The following is a 22,380-nucleotide window of genomic DNA, read 5'->3' as shown; positions in this document are numbered from 1 at the left end:
GCGCGTCCTTCAACACGTAGTCTTGGACCTTGGAATGTGCCAGTCTGCAACACTCAGTCGGGGTCAACTCCTTCAGCTGGAAGATCAACAGGTTTTGGACCGCCCAGAGAGCGTCCTTCACCGAGTTGATGATCCTCCAGGCGCAGTTAATGTTCGTCTCGGTGTGAGTCCCGGGGAACAGGCCGTAGAGCACGGAGTCCCATGTCATGGCGCTACTCGGGACGAACCTCGACAATTAACTGAATTTAAATTTTTTTTTTTTTATTTCAAAAATATACTTTATTCATAAATGATTTGATGGTCTGTACATTGGATCATGCCATACATATGTCCATATTTACAAACACAGATTCGACTTTATTCTTGTCCTTTACAATCCTGTGCATTTTTTCAATCTTGTATATATACATATATTTGGCTGAGGCATCAGCAGAGCCCAAAAAAACGTCTGTATGGGCCCCCTGTTCTTCTTTCGGCAGGCCGATCTTACACAGTGGTCTTTCCCCACCGCGCCTTGGCGGCAGCTGCCCCAAGCTTCAGCGCGTCCCTCAACACGTAGTCTTGGACCTTGGAATGTGCCAGTCTGCAACACTCGGTCGGGGTCAACTCCTTCAGCTGGAAGATCAACAGGTTTCGGACCGCCCAGAGAGCGTCCTTCACCGAGTTGATGATCCTCCAGGCGCAGTTAATGTTCGTCTCGGTGTGAGTCCCGGGGAACAGGCCGTAGAGCACGGAGTCCCGCGTCACGGCGCTGCTCGGGACGAACCTCGACAAGCACCACTGCATTCCTCTCCAGACTTCCTCTGCATAGGCACATTCCAGAAGGAGGTATGTGACAGTCTCGTCCCCCCCGCAGCCACTTCGAGGGCAGCGTGCGGTGCGGCAGAGAGTCCGGGCGTGCATAAAGGATCTCACAGGCAGAGCTCTTCTCACCACCAGCCAAGCCACGTCTTGGTGCTTGTTGGAAAGTTCTGGCGATGAGGCATTCTGCCAAATGGCTTTGACAGTCTGCTCAGGGAACCGCTCGACAGGATCCGCCCTCTCCTTTTCCCGAAGGGTCTCAAGGACACTACGTGCTGACCACTTCCTGATGGACTTGTGGTCAAAGGTGTTTTTCTTCATAAATTTCTCCATGAAGGACAGGTGATACGGAACGGTCCAACTACTCGGAGCGTTCCGCGGCAGCGAGGCCAGGCCCATCCTTCGCAACACCGGGGACAGGTAGAACCTCAGTACGTAGTGACACTTGGTGTTTGCGTACCGGGGATCCACGCACAGCTTGATGCAAACTGAATTTAAATTCCACAAGCTGCTGAGGCATGACTGAATCCCTGTCTTTCAACCCTTCACCTTGACATCTAGGCCAGTGGCATTCCATCACCCTCTCCCTGAGAGTGGGCAAGTCAGGGGCAGACAGTCTAACAGCTCCCAGGGTAAGTTTTGTGAATTGTGATGTGATATAAGGTGACTGAATGTGGTCCCTGTGTGTGTCCCTGCTCCCAGTTACAGGAGGAGCTTGTCTCTCTGCGCAGTAAACAAGAGGCGGCCATCACTGAGACCCAAAACCTCAAAGTGACCAATCAGGAGCTGGAGCTGAAGCTGGAGCAGATCCAACAGCAGCTTCAGGAAGCCCGGGATCAGCTGGTACATCAGCAGGAGGAAGCAGCGCGGCAAGAGGAGAGAGAAGGGTAAGGGAGCCTGTACACACACCCATATACATTGTGAATACCCCACACTCTGCATTTGTCCCAGCCCTGCATATACACCGTATAGCTCGTTAAGCTCGTGTCTCTTCATACAGACAAAAGTTTGTTTTTGTAACTTCACAGACATGTCTTTTAATAGAATCCCAACAGTGCAGGAAGAGGCCATTTGGTCCATCAAGTCTACACCGACCCTCCAAAGACCATTCCACCTAGACCCAGTTAACCCACCTAGCCTACACATCCCTGGACACGATGAACAATTTAGCGTGGCCAATCCACCTAATCTGTACATCTTGTGACTATGGGAGGAAACCAGAGCACCCGGAGGAAACCCACGCAGACACAGGGAGAATGTGCAAACTCCACACAGTCAGTCGCCCAAGGCGGGAATCGAACCCAGGTCCCTGGCGCTGTGCTAATCACTGAGCCACTGCGCCATCTTGCACTGTTTGACAATTAGGGGTCATCCTTTCACATACAGATAAGGACTTTTTTTTCATAGAATCATGGAATCTCTACAGTGTGGAAACAGGCCCTTCGGCCCAACAAGTCCACACCGACTCTCCAAAGAGTAACCCATCCAGGGTGTGATGGGCAATGTGATGAATTACCTACGATATTTATGTTACTCTTTTCTGATCATTGAAAGAGATAGCCCCTGTAAAGGGGCGGCACGGTGGCACAGTGGTTAGCACTGCTGCCTCACAGCGCCAGAGACCCGGGTTCAATTCCTGCCTCAGGCGACTGTCTGTGTGGAGTTTGCACGTTCTCCCCGTGTCTGCGTGGGTTTCCTCCAGGTGCTCCGGTTTCCTCCCACAGTCTGAAGATGTGCAGCTTAGGTGAATTGGCCATGTTAAACTGCCCATAGTGTTAGGGGAATGGGTCTGGGTGGGTTACTCTTCAGAGGGCTGTTGTGGACTGGTTGGGCCGAAAGGCCTGTTTCCACATTGTAGGGAATCTATCTGTCTAAAGCAAATGTCATATTCTCTCAACGATATTTAACAACACTGTTTGGGAGATCAAATGGATTGGACTGAAAAAAATGGGAAAGTGCTGGAGAAATTCAGCAAGTCTGTCAACTTCACAACAAAGAGAAACAGAATTAATGTTTCAAGTCCAGTTGTGACCTTTCTATGCCTACATTGGATGTGGGTGTCACTGGCTGGGCCCAGCATTTATTGCCCATCCCTATTGACCCCTTGAGAAGGTGGTGTTAAGCTTCTTTCTGAACCACTGCAGTCTACCTGCTGTGGGTTGACCCACAATGCCCTTAGAGAGGGAATTCCAGGATTCTGACCCAGTGACAGTGAAGGAACGGTCATGTATTTCCAAGTTCAGGATAGTGAGTACTTGGAAGGGAACATGCAGGGGGTGGTGTTCCCATGTATCTCCTGCCCTTGTCCTTCTAGGTGGAAGTGGTTGTGGGTTTGGACAGGGCTGTCTGAGGATCTTTGGTGAGTTTCTGCACTGCAGATGGTACATACAGTTCAGAATTCACAGTTTGTAGATGGTGCCAGATCTGCTGAGTTTCTCCAGCATTTTCAGTTTTTATTTCAGATTTCCAGCATCTGCAACTTTTAACTTTTATTCCCGCAGAGAGACTTGTTGATTTGTTGATATTCTTCAGTCCAACCTTCAAACACAACATTTGCCCACCTCTGGGTGGCACGGTGACTCAGTGGTTAGCACTGCTGCCTCACAGCGCCAGCGACTCCAGCCTCAGGTGACTGACTGTTGTGGAGTTTACACCTTCTCCCTGTGTCTGCGTGGGTTTCCTCCGGGTGCTCCGGTTTCCTCCCACAATCCAAAGATGTGCAGATTAGGGTGAATTGGCCGTGGTAAATTGCACATAGCGTTCAGGGATGTGTAGATTAGGTGCATTAGTGGAGATAAATGTAGAGTAATAGGGTAGGGGAATGGGCCTGGGTTGGTTACTCTTCAGAGGGTCAGTGTGGACTTATTGGGCCGAAGGGCCTGTTTCTACACTGTCGGGGATTCAATGATCTATGATCTTGCGAATGTCCCATTTCTCCATACTTTCTGCTTTCTGCCAGTTCCCCAGTCTTTTGTCCCTGCTATAAATTACGCCTACAGCGTGAGTTTTCATCTTTTCTAATAACGTTTGATGTGGCATCTTATCAAATGCCTTCTGAAAATCCAATGACAGTATGCCCCTTTATTCACCAGCATACGCTGTTCCTTCAAACACCTCCAATCAATTGGTTCAACATTCTTGCCCTCTGATGAAACCATGCTGACTCTTAAAGAGTCCCTGCTTTTCGAGCTGCACAGCTATAATTTCTTTACTGATTGATTCTCATGCTTGAACAGCAAGCTAACTGGCCTATAGCTCCCTGCTTCTGCCATCCAAGCTTCCTTGAATAGGGGGTTTAAACTTGCTACGTGGCACTCTGATCCTAGGGAATTTTGGATAATTAACTCCAACACATTTGCAATTCCCATTGGTCACCAGGCCTTCTGTTGCTAAGCCTCCATGCTTTAGTATTCCATTGTTAAACCTCTCCACCTCTCCATTGAGAACCTCCTTCTTCATCCAAGCTTTGCTTGTCTGTCCTAATATTTCCTAATATTACAATAAATACGCTATTTATCTCAAGAGGGTTGGAATATAAAAGCACCATTGTGCTACTGAGACTTTATAAAGCTCTGGTTAGGCTCCATTTGGAGTTCTGTGTCCAGTTTTGGTCCCCACACCTCAGGAAGGACATACTGGCACTGGAACGTGTCCAGCGGAGATTCACACAGATGATCCCTGGAATGGTAGATCTAACATATGAGGAACGGCTGAGGATCCTGGGATTGCATTCATTGGAGTTTAGAAGATTAAGGGGAGATCTAATAGAAACTTACAAGATAATACATGGCTTGGAAAGGGTGGACGCTAGGAAATTGTTTCAGTTAGGCGAGGAGACTAGGACCCGTGGACACAGCCTTAGAATTAGAGAGGGTAAATTCAGAACAGAAATGCGGAGACATTTCTTCAGCCAGAGAGTGGTGGGCCTGTGGAATTCATTGCCACAGAGTGCAGTGGAGGCCAGGACGCTAAATGTCTTCAAGGCAGAGATTGATAAATTCTTGATGTCACAAGGAATTAAGGGCTACGGGGAGAATGCGGGTAAGTGGAGTTGAAATACCTATCAGCCATGATTGAATGGCGGAGTGGACTCGATGGGCCGAATGGCCTTCCTTCCACTCCTATGTCTTATGGTCTTATCAGCAAGTTGTTGTCTGAAAAATTTACTAATGATGGCAAGTTGGCTGATTGGATGGTAATTAGCATATTGGATTGGTTCTGCTTCTTGGGGCTGAGTCATAGCTGGGCATATTTCTATATTGTCAGTTAAATAAATATTGTTGATTAATTAGCGTGATGAAAGCATGGCTAATCTGGAGCATACATGGACAGTATCCTCAATGTAAATCCAAGACCATGTCTACAAGAGCAGTGTACAGTGGTCACTCCCACAATTTCTGATATAAATTAACACATCTGTGACAGGTAGATTGATTGAAATGGAATAAAGTAGGTTTCCTCTCCTAGACTGGCAGCTACATCCTTCTGGGAAAAAAATTGACTGCAGATGATGGAAACCAGATTCTGGATTAGTGGTGCTGGAAGAGCACAGCAGTTCAGGCAGCATCCAAGGAGCAGTAAAATCGACGTTTTGGGCAAAAGCCCTTCATCAGGAATAAAGGCAGAGAGCCTGAAGGGTGGAGAGATAAGCTAGAGGAGGGTGGGGGTGGGGAGAGAGTAGCATAGAGTACAATGGGTGAGTGGGGGAGGAGATGAAGGTGATAGGTCAAGGAGGAGAGGGTGGAGTGGATAGGTGGAAAAGGAGATAGGCAGGTAGGACAAGTCAAGGAGACAGTAACTGAGCTGGAAGTTTGGAACTAGGGTGAGGTGGGGGAAGGGGAAATGAGGAAACTGTTGAAGTCCACATTGATGCCCTGGGCTTGAAGTGTTCCGAGGCGGAAGATGAGGCGTTCTTCCTCCAGGCGGCTGGTGGTGAGGGAGCGGCGGTGAAGGAGGCCCAGAACCTCCATGTCCTCGACAGAGTGGGAGGGGGAGTTGAAATGTTGGGCCACGGGGCGGTTTGGTTGACATCCTTCTCGACAGCTAACTAACCACTGGTGCTACCGGACCACTCTTGGAAGTTTAAGGCAGAGTACGTTCTCTGCTCTTGCCACGCTCCATGCTTCCTCCGAGAGTTGTTCACCATGGAGGAGTAGTGATTCATTCGCCGAGGGAGGAAGGCTCGTGAGAACCAGCAGGAGGGTTCCTTGCCCATGTTTGACCTGAAGCTGTGAGACATTATGGGGTCCAAAGTCAATGTTGACGACTCCCAGGCAATTCCCTCCTGACTGTGTACCTTTGTGTCACCAGTACTTCTGCTGAATCTGTCCTGCCAGTGGGACAGGACAAAACCAAGATGGCGATGGTTGTGTCTGGGACATTGTCTTTCGGGTATACTCTCTGATCCCAGGCTGTTGCTTGAGTAGTCTGTGAAAGAACTCTCCTGATTTCCACATTAGCCCCGAGGTGTTAATGAGGATGACATTGTAGGGACCAGGGGGCTGTGTTTGCCTTTATCATGTCCAGTACTAATGCTTAGGTCAATGCTGTTAGATCTATCGGTTTTCTTTTTCTTTTTTTCTAATTTCGATGATGAACTAAGTTAAAATAGTGTTCATGCTTTTGGGAAATAGATGAGAGAATGGCGCTAAGTCCTGGTGCCATATGGACAGCTAGTATAGACCGAATGGGCTGAATGGCCTCCTTCTGTTCCTAACGGTCTAACAAATTGTGCTATTCCTTCATAGCAGCTTGATCTAATTGTGCAGCTTGCAAAGTAACTCTGTTCTCTCTCTGTCATTTGTGGCTCACAGACTTCAGAGAACTCGCTCCATCCGACGGCATGTGACCCAAAACCTGGGACAGGGTCCTGCACTCCCTCACCTGAGGGTCGAAGGTCAAGATGTGACCATGGCGATGGGCGATGACGTTGATGGAATCAGTGAACAAATAGCAATAACTTCGGTAAGAATTGGAGCAGCAGAGAAAATGAAAGAGGTAGCTGGGGGTAGGAACCAGGCCTGCTGACTTCAGGGAAAGACTCAGTCCCACAGAAGATGGCTGATCTTCCGCTTAGCTTTCGAGACAGATTGGTGTGTTGAGAGGGCAGGGAATCTGCAGACAGCACGGTGGCTCAGTGGTTAGCACTACTGCCTCACAGCATGAAGGTCCCAGGTTCAATTCCAGAACAGCCAACTGAGGTCTGGAGTCTGCAAAACCTGGATTGCTCAAAGAGGGGTTCTCCCCAGTGTCTGACAATTATTGCACTGTCTGGGGTTAGCCCACTGTCTGGGGTTATCTGACCGTCTGGGGTTTTAACAGGCCCTTCGGCCTGTCGTGTCCATGTTGGTCATCCCCTTATCTATTTAAAACCATTTTCCCGTACCTCACCTGTCATGAGCGTTCCTGCTGAGTCAGGACCATGTGATGCGTGAAATCTGATTTAAAACAAACAGTTTGAACTCTGTGGTAAAAAGGCAGATGTGAGAATGCCATGAGAGAGCATTGCATAATTGAACCCTTGTTACTGCATTACCTGTTCAGACTGCTCCCCGACTCCTGGGAATGTTGACCTGACTGTGATCTCTGTACTCCCACTGCAGTTTCTGAGGCAAGGGCCTTGCTGCACCAGTTACAATGGGAGTGGCAATTCTGTGAACTGAAATCGTGTTGCTCCTTCATGAGATCTCTCCTCCTGTTCCACAGGTGGGAATCACCAAGGATCCTGACCATCTCTACAACATCATGTTTGTTGGCAATGCCAATGCTGGGAAAACATCCTTCATCCAGCGGTTTTCCGATGATAGTTTTGAGCCTGGGATACCCTCCACAGTAGGTATGGCATCAATGCATCACCCCCACCTGCTTCTCCAGTGTCCTTCAGAGAAGGAAATCTGCCGTCTTTGCCCAGTTTGGGACAAGTGACTTCAGACCCACGGCAATGTGGTTGACCCTTAACTGGGCAATTAGGGGTGGGCGGTGAAAGCTGGTGGAGGCAGCAATGCTTTTAACCCAGGAGGAACCACACAAAACGACCCAAATGCAGCTTGTTACTTTACAATGCACAGTCAGACTCCCTCTATACTGGTTTGCTAACACTCATAGATTAATCATGAAGAATATTCCACGACAGTGCATCAGTATAAAGCAGGGTAAATCACACACAACAGCATGGGGCCAGTGTGACTAGCACTGAGTTAAAACATAGAACTTGATGTTGCGCCGATCTGTGAACTATTCTCAGCTCGTCCCCCTACATTATCCCATCATCATTCATGTGCTTATCCAAGGATTGTTTAAATCTCCCTAATGCTCCTGAGTTAACTACATTAGCAGGTAGGGCATTCCAAGCCCTTACCACTCTCTGAGTGAAGAACCTGCCTCTGACATCTGTCTTAAATCTATCACCCCTCAATTTGTAGTTATGACCCCTCGTACAAGCTAACATCATCATCCTAGGAAAAAGACTTTCACTGTCTACCCTATCTAATCCTCTGATCATCTTTTATGTCTCTATCAAATCCCCTCTTAGCTTCTTCTTGCCAATGAGAACAGACCCAAATCTCTCAGCCTTTCCTCATAAGACCTTCCCTCCAAACCAGGTAACATCCTGGTAAATCTCCTCTGCACCTTTTCCAATGCTTCCACATCCTTCCCGAAATATGGCGACTAGTACACAATATTCCAAGTGTGGCTGCACTAGCGTTTTGTATAGTTGCAGCATAACATTGCAGCTACAGAACTCAATCCCTCTATAAATGAAGCCTAACACACCGTATGCCTTCTTAACAGCACTACCAACCTGGGTGGCAACTTTCAGGGATCTATGTACATGGACTCCAAGATCCCTCTGCAGACCCACACTACCAAGAATCTTTCCACTGACCCAGTACTCTGCCTTCCTGTTATTCTTCCCAAAGTGCATCACCTCACATTTAGCTGCATTGATGTCCATTTGCCACCCCTCAGCCCAATTCTGCAGTTTATCCAAGTCCCCCTGCAACCTGTAACATTCTTCCAAACTGCCCACTACTCCATCGACTTTAGTGTCACCTGCAAATTTACTAATCCATCCACCTATGCCTGCATCTAAGTCATTTATAAAAATGACAAACAGCAGTGGTCCCAAAACAGATCCTTTTGCCACACCACTAGTAACCGGACTCCAGGCTGAATATTTTACATCAACCACCACTTGCTGCTTTCTTTCAGAAAGCCAGTTTCTAACCCAAGCTGCTAAATTACCCTCAATCCCATGCCTCTGCATTTTCTCCAACAGCCTCCCATGTGGAACCTTATCAAAAGCTTTACTGAAGTCCATGTCAACTGCCCTACCCTCATCTACATGCTTGGTCACCTACTCAAAAAACTCAATGAGATTTGTGAGACAAGACCTTGACGAAACCATGTTGACTATCTGAAATCAAATTGTTGCTTGCTAGATGATTATAAATCTTATCCCTTATAATCCTTTCCAAAACCTTTCCTAGGTTTTGGTGTTAGTTATGGTGATTCTGGTAATTTAGTTATTGTAAATATTTCAGATCATCCCGCAGTGGAAAAGCTGATAGAAGAGTTGGTCACAGTCACATCACTTTCATACCCAATTTCTGTGTTATTTTCATATGAATGTTTTCATTATCAGAGTTACCTGGTTTAGTTAGTGCTAACCAGGTGAAATACCAATGTTAGCCTATGAAAGTGACACAACCAAAACTGAAGCCAAACCCAGGAATTGGTGGTTCACACCTCCACTGTCAGATTCAAGACTGTGTCGTATTGGTCAATGGCTTTTACCATGAGTGCCAGCTTCCTCTAATGTTGTTTGATTAAATTTGTCTTTCCAGTAGGAGTCCCCCACCCAACAGGTGACTTGGCCAACTGTTTCATTCATTATGTACAGGTTTTTGATGTGTACAGTTCTGCTGCTGTGTTTGTATATGAACAATGATGACATCTCAGAAGGTTTTGATTAGCTCTCAATCACTTTGAGATCCCCTGGGAATATGTGCGGCTTCTTTTTCTGGTACACCCATCATTGTCAGATAGGCTCCCTGGGCTGACAGAAAGACTTGCATTGATATAGTGTCTGTTCCTGCCATTGGAGAGTTTAAAGCCAATGAAATTAGTTTGTAATGTAATTGATCATGGTCATCGAATACTTAAATAGGACAGAAAAAGGGCCCATTGAGTCTGCGCTGTCTCTTTCAAAGTGAAATCTGTTAAGTCCCATTCCCTCAATCATCCTGATATCTCCGCATTTTTCAAGTGTTCTTCAAGTATTGTTGCAATTTCCTTTTGAGGAATACCATTTAGCCTGGATCTACCATATAATGAAACACGGCATTCCAATTCCTAACTGCTGTTCCACAAATTTACTCCTTCACATTTCTTAAAGTCATTTTGCCTTCAATCTGTAAGCTGTGTTATCAGCCCTTTACCCATTGGAAACAGTCTCCTATTTCTCTCTGTCAGGGCCCTTCGTGAGTTTAAATAGTTGGAACAAATCTATTTGTCCTCTTTTTTTGCTTCAAAGGACAACAGTCTATTCAATTAATTATAATCTCACAACAGTGGAACCTTTCCTGTGAAAGCAACACAAGTCAGCTGACGCACTGTAAGATCCCACAAACACCACTGTCAGTAATGAGCTTTGAATGATTTTGTTTGATGAATAAATATTGCCAAGGCAACTGGGGACAATATGGGTGGCACGGTGGCACAGTTGTTAGCACTGCTGCCTCACAGCGTCAGAGACCCGGGTTCAATTCCCGCCTCAGGCGACTGACTGTGTGGAGTTTGCACGTTCTCCCCGTGTCTGTGTGGGTTTCCTCCAGGTGCTCCGGTTTCCTCCCACATTCCAAAAATGTGCAGGTCAGGTGAATTGGCCACGCTAAATTGCCCGTAGTGTTAGGTAACGGGGTAGATGTAGGGGCATGGGTCTGGGTGGGTTGCTCTTCGGAGGGTCGGTGTGGACTTCTTGGGCTGAAGGGCCTGTTTCCACACTGTAGGGAATCTAATCTAAACTCATTCTTGTTCTGTTTGATTTCATGTGTTCTCTGGAAGATGGCTTCTATGGGAGTGTGGCACTCCCTCAGTGCTGCACTGGACTGTCAGTCTGGATTGTGAGTTTGTGTGTCCTGATGCAGTGAATGGTGTGAGACAGAGCAGTATTGCTGTCTAAGGGTGGCTCATAGTTATGTTCCACAATGAAATGGTATCCAGCCAGCCTTGAGTTACACAGTAACTGGCCCAGGCCCTGACCTCAGGGATGCTGCTGTCATCAGATTGATGTAGACCTCACCCTGTGATGAAGGAGATGTTTCCTCAGAGAATGTTCTAATAACTGGACTATTCCCTGTCATTGCTCTGACCTCTTCCCCCATGATTGCAGGGATAGACTATCGAGTGAAGACCCTGACAGTGGACAACAGACACATTGCCCTTCAGCTCTGGGATACTGCAGGACAGGAGCGGTGAGTGTGGGGTCTCCAATCAGCAGCCTGAGGTTTCAGGTTATTTAACCAATCAGCAGTATTTGTGTAAGAGCAATGAGATTGGAAACCTTTCAGTCATGGCCCAGAACCCCTTGGGGTGAAAACCCTGCTGGAGAATCTCAGCAGATCTGGCAGCATCTGTGGAGAGAAAGCAGTTCAGGTTTGTTCTTCAGAACTACCGACAGGGGTCTGTGTATTGAAGGGACAGGACCCCGAGGGGTCAGTGTATTAAAGGGACAGTATCCTGAGTGATCAGTTTGTTAAACGGACAGTACTTCAGGGGTCAGTGTATTAAATGGACAGTACCCCTAGGTGTCAGTGTATTAAAGGGACAGTGCCTCAGGGGTCAGTGTATTAAAGGGTCGGTACCCCTAGGGGTCAGTCTGTTAAAGGGACAGTCCCTCAGGGGTCAGTGTGTTAAAGGGGCAGTACTCCTTGGGGTCAGTGTATTAAAGGGAGAGTACCCCTAGGGGTCAGTTTGTTAAAGGGACAGTACCTCAGGGATCAGTTTGTTAAAGGGACAATATCTCTAAGGGTCAGTTTGTTAAAGGAACAGTACCTTTAGGTCAGTGTCTTAAAGGGACAGTATTCCTAGGGGTCAGTTTGTTAAAAGGACAGTACCTCAGAGGTCAGTGTGTTAAAGGGACAGTACCTCAGGGGTCAGTTTGTTAAAGGAACAGTACCCCGAGGGATCAGTTTGTTAAAGGGACAGTACCCCGAGGGGTCAGTTTGTTAAAGGGACAGTACCTCAGGGGTCAGTTTGTTAAAGGAACAGTACCTCAGGGGTCAGTATGTTAAAGGGACAGTACCCCGAGGGGTCAGTTTGTTAAAGGGACAGTACCTCAGGGGTCAGTTTGTTAAAAGGACAGTACCTCAGGGGTCAGTTTGTTAAAGGGACAGTACCCCCAAGGGATCAGTTTGTTAAAGGGACAGTACCTCAGGGGTCAGAGTGTTAAAGGGACAGTATCCCGAGGGGTCAGAGTGTTAAAGGGACAGTACCCCGAGGGGTCAGTGTGTTAAAGGAACAGTACCTCAGGGGTCAGTTTGTTAAAAGGACAGTACCTCAGGGGGCAGTGTGTTAAAGGGACAGCACCCCGAGGGGTCAGTTTGTTAAAGGGACAGTACCCCGAGGGGTCAGTTTGTTAAAGGGACAGTACCCCTAGTGGTCAGTTTGTTAAAGGGACAGTACATTAGGGGCCAGTTTATTAAAGGGACAGTACCTCAGGGGTCAGTGTATTAAAGGGACAGTACCTCAGGGGTCAGTGTGAATGTTAAGGATGAATAGCTCTCTGCCAGTATGTTAACAAGACAGTATGAGGGTGCGTCCAAATATTAAGGGACAGTAACTCCAGGACTCAGGCCTGAAGACAATCAGAGATGAACGAACACTGATAGTGTAGAGTAGCTCAGGGAAAATAGGATATGGGGAGGGGGGTTATTAATGGGGAAATGGGAGTCCTCAAATGGAAAAGGGGGGGGGGCAGCATTGAGTGTGGAGGAAATATTGATGAGGATTGGGGATGGGGGAGGGACATTAATGGGAAATGGGAGTAGGGGGATATCAATGGGGAACTGCGGGGCGGGGGAGATAGCAACAGAAAATCGGAGGTGGTGGGTTATTGATGGAGGTGGTGGGTTATTGAGGGAGGTGATGGGTTATTGATGGAGGTGGTGGGTTATTGAGGGAGGCGGTGGGTTATTGATGGAGGTGGTGGGTTATTGATGGAGGTGGTGGGTTATTGAGGGAGGCGGTGGGTTATTGATGGAGGCGGTGGGTTATTGAGGGAGGCGGTGGGTTATTGAGGGAGGCGGTGGGTTATTGATGGAGGCGGTGGGTTATTGATGGAGGTGGTGGGTTATTGATGGAGGCGGTGGGTTATTGAGGGAGGCGGTGGGTTATTGATGGAGGCGGTGGGTTATTGATGGAGGCGGTGGGTTATTGAGGGAGGCGGTGGGTTATTGATGGAGGCGGTGGGTTATTGAGGGAGGCGGTGGGTTATTGAGGGAGGCGGTGGGTTATTGATGGAGGCGGTGGGTTATTGAGGGAGGTGGTGGGTTATTGAGGGAGGCGGTGGGTTATTGATGGAGGTGGTGGCTTATTGAGGGAGGCGGTGGGTTATTGAGGGAGGCGGTGGGTTATTGATGGAGGCGGTGGGTTATTGAGGGAGGCGGTGGGTTATTGATGGAGGCGGTGGGTTATTGATGGAGGCGGTGGGTTATTGAGGGAGGCGGTGGGTTATTGATGGAGGCGGTGGGTTATTGATGGAGGCGGTGGGTTATTGAGGGAGACGGTGGGTTATTGATGGAGGCGGTGGGTTATTGAGGGAGACGGTGGGTTATTGATGGAGGCGGTGGGTTATTGAGGGAGACGGTGGGTTATTGATGGAGGCGGTGGGTTATTGAGGGAGGCGGTGGGTTATTGATGGAGGCGGTGGGTTATTGAGGGAGACGGTGGGTTATTGATGGAGGCGGTGGGTTATTGATGGAGGCAGTGGGTTATTGATGGAGGCAGTGGGTTATTGATGAGAAATGGGGTTGGGGGAGGAACATTGTTGGGGATATCAGTTCCCAGATACCCTTGGAGATATAGTGTGGCTGGAGGAAGACTGTCAGCCAAAGCAGTCACCTAATCACATGGGTGTGGGACCTGTCATTGCTGTCGAGGTCAACAGGTCAGAGTGGGGAAGAAACTGCATTTCTGACTCTGTCTGAGGTCTTTATCATCAGCTTCCTCTTAGCCCTAAACCTGTAAAGCTAACACTAATCGACAAAAGACAATCCCAAACCTGCACAGCCCTAACCCTAGGCCAAATCTGAACCCTGACGCTATCACAGGTCTAACCTCAACCAAAACCCTAACCCGAACCCGAACACTAACCCTAACCCTAACCCGAACCCACACAGCCCTAAGCCTAACTCTTACCTAACCCCAACCCGAACCCTAACCCGAACCCGAACCCTAACCCTATCCCTAACCTGAACCCACACAGCCCTAAGCCTAACTCTTCCCTAACCCCAACCCGAACTCTAACCCTAACCCTAACCCGAACCCCAAACCACACAGCCCGAACCCCAACGTCAACCTACACAGGCCTTGCCCTAACCCCAACCTGAATACTTACCCTGAACCTATCCCTAACCGTAACCCTACCACAGCCCTAACCCTAACCCTAACCCAAACCCTAAACCTAACCCTAACTCTAACCCTATCGCCCTAAACCTAACCCTAACCCTATCGCCCTATCCCTAACCCTAACCCTATCGCCCTATCCCTAACCCTAACCCTATCGCTCTAACCCTAACCCTAACCCTATCGCCCTAACCCTAACCCTAACCCTAACCCCAACCCACACATCCCTCACCCTAACCCTAACTCTAACCCTATTCTCACCCTAATCCTATGCCACACAGCTCTAACCTTAACCCCAACCCACACAGCCCTAACCCAGACCCCAATGCACACAGCCCAAACACTCACCATAATAGCAACCCACACAGTCCTAGCCCTAACTCTAACTCTAACTCTAACCCTAACCCTAACCCTACCCAATAAACAACCCACACAAGCCGAACCCTAATCTTAACCCACACAACCCTAACCCTAAACCTAACCCTAACCCCAATTTACACAGCCTAAACCTTATCCCCTAACCCTAACCTCCACCCACACAACCCTAACCTTAACCCCAATCCACACAGACCTAACGCTAACCTCAACACACACAGCCCTAACCCTAACCCTAACTTTAACCCACAGAGCCCTAAACCTAAACCTAACACTAACCCCAACCCATACAGCTCTAACCCTAGCCCTAAACCTAACCCTATCGCCCTAACCCTAACCCCAACCCTAGCCCGAACCCCAACACTAGCCCTAACCCCAACCCTATTGCCCTAACCCTAACCCCAACCCTAGCCCTAACCCTAACCCTATCGCCCTAACCCTAGCCCTAACCCTAACCCTATCGCCCTAACCCTAACCCTAACCCTAACCCTAACCCTATTGCAGCCCAAATCCTAGCCAAAAACTGAACCCTAACCCTAACCTTAACAACACAACCCTAACCCTAACCTCAACACACACCGCCATAACCCTAAACCTAACCCTAACACTAACCCCAACCTACACAGCCCTAGCCCGAACTTTAACCCTAACCCTAACGTTAACCACACAGGCCTAGCCCTAACCCCAACGCACACAGACTTAACCCTAACCCAAACCTTACCCCTAACTCTAACACTAAGCCTAACCCTAACCCTAAACCTAACCCACAGAAACCTAAACTTAACCCCAACCCACACAGCCCTCACCCTATCCCTAACTCTAACCCTATCCTCACCCTAACCCTCAGCCCCACAGCTCTAACATTAACTCCAACCCACACAGCCCTAACCCTAACCACAACCCACACAGTCCTAACCCTAATCCGAACCCACACTGCCCTAACCTCAACCACATCCCACACAACCCGAACCCTGACCACTAACTCACAAACCACATCCCGAATCTGAACTCTAACCCCAACCCACACAGCACTAACCCTAACCCGAACCCTAAACCCAACCGAGGCATCCCTAACCCTAACCCTAACCCTAACCCTAACCTTAACCCTAACTGTAACCACACAGCTCTAACCCTAATCCTAAACCTAACCCAACCCACAGTGCCCGAACCCTAACCCTAACTCTAACTCTAACCCACACAGTTCTAACCTTAATGTGAGCCCTAACCCTAATACTAGCCCTAAAACTAACCCACCTTAACACTAACACTAACCTTAACCATAAACCTAACCTTAACCCTATTGCAGTCCTAAACCTAACCCTAACCCTAAACCTAACCTCAACCCACACTATCCTAACCCTAACCCTAACCACACAGCCCTAACCCTGGCCGTTACCCTAACCCTGACCACACAGCCCTAACCCTGGCCGTTACCCTAGCCTTAACCCAAGGCCCTAACCCAAACCACAACCTACACAGCCCTAACCCTAACCCTAACCCTATCGCTCTAACACAAATCCCAACGCACACAGCCCAAACACTGACCTTAACCCAACCCTAACCACACTACCCTCACTCTAACCCTAACCCTAACCACACTATCCTAACGCTAATCACAACACACACACAGCCCTAACTCTCACCCCAACACTCACCCATCCCAACCCACACAGACCTAACCATAGTCCTAACCCTATCTTGCACAGTGATAACCCGAACCCTAACCCATACACGCTCTACCCTGTACCTAACCCTAACCCTAACCTAAACACATGCAGCCCTAACCCTAACCACAACGCACATTGCCCTAATGCTAACCGCAACCCTAACCCACACCAACAAAGCCCGTACCCTAACTCATCCCAACACACATAGCCCCAACCCTAACCCTGTCGCCCTAAGCCTATCCCTAACCCTAACCCTAACCCTAATGTCAAATCGCACAGACCTAACTCTAACCCTATCCCATGCAGCCCTAACCCTAATCTTAACCCACATAGCCATAACCGTACCTCTAACGCTAACCCTAACCCTATCGCTGTAACCGTACCTCTAAACCTAACCCTAATCCTAACCCTAACCCTAACCCTAACCCTATCGTAACCGTACCTCTAACCCTAACCCACACAGTTCTAACCCTAACCCTAACCCTAACCCTAACCCTACCGTACCTCTAACCCTAACCCACACAGTTCTAACCCTAACCCTAACCCTAACCCTAACCCTAACCCTAACCCTAACCCTAACCCTAACCCTAACCCACACAGTTCTAACCCTAACCCTAACCCTAACCCTGTCCCTAACCCTAACTCTAACACTATCCCTAACCCTAACCCTTTCCCTAACCCTATCCCTATCCCTAACCCTAACCCTAACCCTATCCCTAACCCTAACCCTAACCTCTAACGCTAACCGACACAGTTCTAACTCTAACCCTAACCCTAACCCTATCCCTAACCCTAACCCACACAGTTCTAACCGTAACGCGAAGCCTAACCCTAATCCTAACCCTAATCCTAACCCTATCCTTAACCCTAACCCTAACCCTTAGCCCTAACCTTAACCCTATTGCCCCAAGCCTATCCTTAACCCTAACCCTAACCCTAAACTCTAACCCTAACCCTATCGCACCAAGCCTATCCTTAATCCGAACCCTAACCCTATCGCCCCAAGCCATTCCTTAACCCTAACCCTATCCATAACCCTAACCCTAACCCTATCGCCCTAACCCTAACCCTATTCCTAACCCTAACCCTAACCCTAACCCTAACCCTAACCCTATCCTTAAGCCTAACCCTAACCCTTAACCCTAAACCTAACCCTATCGCCCTAACCCTAACCCAAACCCTAACCCTAACCCTAACCCTAACCCTAACCCTATCCCTATCCCTATCACTGTCCCTAACCCTAACCCTAACCCAAACCCTAACCCTATCCCTAACCTAACCCTAACCCTATCGACCTAACCCTAATCCAACCTACACAGCTCTAACCCTAACCTTAACCCTAACCCTAACCCTAACCTAAACCCACACAGCCCTAACCCTAACCCTAACCCAACGCACACAGCCCTAACCCTAACTCTAACCGTAACCCAAACACGCAGTCTTAACCCTAACCTAAACCCACACAGTCCGAACCCTAACCCTAACCCCAACTCTAACTCCAACCCACACAGCCCTCACTCTAGCTTTAACCCTATCGCTGTTATCTCTTTTCTTTAACCCTGTTACATCTAACTCCAATCCTCACACCCCTGACCCTCCCCCTCCCCCTCCCCCTCCCCCTCCCCTGTACCTGGGAGATCGTTGCTGGTGTCCATTGGGCTGGTCTGTCCTGGGCTGCCTTTTGGGGATCAGGGATTGAAAATGGAATGAAGCCTTCCTCCCGTCCCCAGCTTGTCACCCACTCCTCTTCCTCCTCCTCCTCCTCCTCCTGCTGCTGGCCTCCCCGAGAGCTGGAAAAGCAGTGTGCAGTATTTCAGTCCACACTGTCAACTCAAAGCTGGGAGTGAGGCAGCCTGACAGACAGGTTAGAATGACCAACCTCTGTCAAGAGAGAGAGACTCAGGTTTCCCACATTGAGCCAATTGTACAAGGTCTGACACAGCTTCACACTGCCCTATCAGTACAACAGGCCATTCTGCCAGCTTAGCCAACTGGCCATTCCTCTACACGGGAAACCTAGTCATCCCTACCCACCCACCCACTCCCCCTTTATTCAGGCAGTACTGCCCAGACTCTAACCACTCAATACTTTCCAAACAGCTTTCCCTCAAGTCACCACTGATTCTTTTATCGGTGTTGTTCGTTCTGTCTGGGTTTCGAACCTTTCACCAATGGGAATACCTGCTCTCTCTCTCTCTCTCTCTCCACTCGGTCCAGATCCTCATGGTTTTGAACACCTCAGTCAAATCTCCTCTCACACTTTGCAATAAGAGCAGTCTCAGCTTCTCCATGTTTGTGAAATCCCTCACCTCTGTAATCGTTCTCATGGTTTTTTTCTAGCCCCTGCCTGCAGCTTTCACACCCATACTAACCTACCGTGCCTGGTCTTGATATTCTGGTTGAGGGGAAACAGGGTTTTATAAACATTAATCATTTCCTTCTTGCGTTTGTGTTCTCTGCCTCTCTTTCGAAAGCCTGGGAACACAAGTGCCTTATTTAACCATTTTCTCAATCTGCCCTGTCACCTTTAACAAAAAGGCATGCAGAAGCTTTGAACACCTTGTATTCGGAAACATTCCATAGCCAGACCTGCACGATTTAGCCAAGTCTCCTTTATCACCATAACATTTAATCGCTCCAAAATGGGCTGGTTTATACCTGCAGCTCATCTGCCTTATTTATCATGCTTTGGAATTAGCGGGTTTTGAGAAGATTTGTAGCTCAGGTTGAGGTTCTGGATGTAGGTTTACTCACTGACATCACCAACCCAAAAAAACCCAAACATATAAACAGAAAGCAGGAATCATCAGGAGTGCTTCACCCAGAGACTCACTGAAGATGTTACCAAGTAGGGTGACAAAACGAACCTCCCAGCTCAGCGAGCAATCCTACATGTGTGCTTTGGGATGTTCACATATGTGTTAACTTGAAATCTTATTTAGATTTATTCCAATTGCTTTTCTGCCTGATCTAACTTAAAGTCTTCGGACTTCCACTTTACTATTACCACCTTCGCCCAAATCTCTGTGCGTCATGTTTCTCCTTCCTCATGCTCCATCCTTCCTCCTATCACCTTGTCACCTTCCTCCTATCACCGTGTTCCTCCTATCACCTCGTTCCTCCTATCACCGTGTCCCTCCTATCACCGTGTCCCTCCTATCACCGTGTCCCTCCTATCACCTCGTTCCTCCTATCACCGTGTCCCTCCTATCACCGTGTTCCTCCTATCACCTCGTTCCTCCTATCACCGTGTCCCTCCTATCACCGTGTCCCTCCTATCACCGTGTCCCTCCTATCACCGTATCCGTCCTATCACCGTATCCGTCCTATCACCGTGTCCCTCCTATCACCGTGTCCCTCCTATCACCTCGTTCCTCCTATCACCGTGTCCCTCCTATCACCGTGTCCCTCCTATCACCTCGTTCCTCCTATCACCTCGTTCCTCCTATCACCGTGTCCCTCCTATCACCGTGTCCCTCCTATCACCGTGTCCCTCCTATCACCTCGTTCCTCCTATCACCGTGTCCCTCCTATCACCGTGTCCCTCCTATCACCGTGTCCCTCCTATCACCGTATCCGTCCTATCACCGTATCCGTCCTATCACCGTGTCCCTCCTATCACCGTGTCCCTCCTATCACCTCGTTCCTCCTATCACCGTGTCCCTCCTATCACCGTGTCCCTCCTATCACCTCGTTCCTCCTATCACCTCGTTCCTCCTATCACCGTGTCCCTCCTATCACCGTGTCCCTCCTATCACCGTGTCCCTCCTATCACCTCGTTCCTCCTATCACCGTGTCCCTCCTATCACCGTGTCCCTCCTATCACCGTGTCCCTCCTATCACCTCGTTCCTCCTATCACCTCGTTCCTCCTATCACCGTGTCCCTCCTATCACCGTGTCCCTCCTATCACCTCGTTCCTCCTATCACCGTGTTCCTCCTATCACCGTGTCCCTCCTATCACCTCGTTCCTCCTATCACCGTGTCCCTCCTATCACCGTGTCCCTCCTATCACCTCGTTCCTCCTATCACCGTGTCCCTCCTATCACCGTGTCCCTCCTATCACCGTGTCCCTCCTATCACCTCGTTCCTCCTATCACCGTGTCCCTCCTATCACCGTGTCCCTCCTATCACCGTGTTCCTCCTATCACCGTGTCCCTCCTATCACCGTGTTCCTCCTATCACCGTGTCCCTCCTATCACTGTGTCCCTCCTATCACCGTGTCCCTCCTATCACCGTGTCCCTCCTATCACCTTGTCCCTCCTATCACCGTGTCCCTCCTATCACCTTGTCCCTCCTATCACTGTGTCCCTCCTATCACCGTGTCCCTCCTATCACCGTGTCCCGCCTATCACCGTGTCCCTCCTATCACCTTGTCCCTCCTATCACCGTGTCCCTCCTATCACCGTGTCCCTCCTATCACCGTGTCCCTCCTATCACCGTGTCCCTCCTATCACCTCGTTCCTCCTATCACCTCGTCCCTCCTATCACCGTGTCCCTCCTATCACCGTGTCCCGCCTATCACCGTGTCCCTCCTATCACTGTGTCCCTCCTAACACCTCGTCCCTCCTATCCCCTTGCCAAGTTGGCTCTCGTCCTCTCCAGTTGCATCACCAGTTTTGTGTCCAATAACTATTTCCACTGAAAGAGCATTTAACCCCTGCCCCATGATATTCAAAAGTTTTACCATCACTGAAACCCCCCACCACCAACATCCTGGGGTTACCGATCCCCAGAAACTGGACTGGAGTGGACATATTAGCCCAGTTCATCAGCACACTCACCCATGAGGGCATCAGTTGGCATTGAGATGCAGCCCCTAGAGCTGTCCAGGACCAGCCCAATTTTTCATCGATCACACCTCCGTCCCAGTAGCTCTCTCTGGGTGTCTGAGTGCAGACAGATCTGCTCAATCCTCCTGTTTCTAGGCTGACTTGCTGCCTCTGACGTCCAGTTTAACCCTTTCTTTCCCACCTCACTATTCCTCCACAACAAGCACTGATCTCTCTTACCCCCCTCTGTATTGGTACTGACATGGACCGTGACCACTGTTCACCCTCCCCCTGCTGTCACCCCCCCACTTGGAGTGTTTGGTAAACGGCCAGTGACCTCCTTGACCCTGGTACGTGGTAGGCTGGAGTTTGGCACGGTCATGGTTGGGTGACCCATTCCCAGTATTTCCCAGCAGGAAAACCTAATAAAACCAGTGGATGACATGTATTGGCCCGACTTGTCTTGTGTAACTTTGAAACATAGCTCCACGGATACTTTCTAAATAACCTGTTCAGGTATGACACACATGGCCTCCTAGCCAAGAGGTTAGGACATTACCACTATTGGTTTTTTTAAAATTAGTTTTTCCTTTTGTGGTATCCTCCCTCTTCTAGTGACATTATGTATCTCAAGAAAGAGTTTTGACAGGAAGTGGAAATGAGCTAATGGCCAGTCATGTGAGCCCTGACCCCCTTCAGTGATTGGCTCCTTTAACTGTTGCCCATGCCTCTGACTGCTCTGCTCTTCTCTCTGCTCAGATTCCGCAGTTTAACCAAGCAGTTCTTCAGAAAGGCCGACGGGGTGATCGTGATGTATGACATTACATCGTCCAACTCATTCACCGAGGTACGCTACTGGCTGGCGTCTGTCAAGGTGAGAGACATTTAAATTCTAGTGCTTTCAGCTGCATGAGAGCTCTCCGCGTTCAGGGATCAGTCCCTGAACCTTCCTGTAGGCACACTGAAACAGGTAGATGTTTACCAACATGGATCTGCTTTTTTTCTGATCAATGATGGTAGGTCTCCAAGGCCCATTTGGGGTCATGCACAGGTACTACTGGCCTGTCCTTCTCACTTGGCTCATGAGTGTCACTCTTAACCCTGTGTCTGTTAGACACAGCCTCATCCCGTGGAGAATGGC

General features: G+C 48.9%; 1 protein-coding gene across 1 annotated transcript in view; it reads left to right on the top strand.

Annotated features, from left to right (window-relative positions):
• Positions 1-22,380, top strand: part of LOC140467071 (uncharacterized) — a 157,434-nt gene that overhangs the window by 70,521 nt on the left and 64,533 nt on the right. The window contains exons 25-29 of the mRNA XM_072563131.1: positions 1,504-1,688; positions 6,615-6,765; positions 7,507-7,636; positions 11,195-11,276; positions 21,999-22,113. Coding sequence (XP_072419232.1) covers positions 1,504-1,688; positions 6,615-6,765; positions 7,507-7,636; positions 11,195-11,276; positions 21,999-22,113 — 663 coding nt within the window. The remainder of the gene's footprint in view (positions 1-1,503; positions 1,689-6,614; positions 6,766-7,506; positions 7,637-11,194; positions 11,277-21,998; positions 22,114-22,380) is intronic.

The sequence above is a fragment of the Chiloscyllium punctatum genome, chromosome 45 (assembly GCF_047496795.1).
Source record: "Chiloscyllium punctatum isolate Juve2018m chromosome 45, sChiPun1.3, whole genome shotgun sequence".
Classification (NCBI taxonomy): domain Eukaryota; kingdom Metazoa; phylum Chordata; class Chondrichthyes; order Orectolobiformes; family Hemiscylliidae; genus Chiloscyllium; species Chiloscyllium punctatum.
This window is presented reverse-complemented; position numbering and strand designations above follow the sequence as displayed.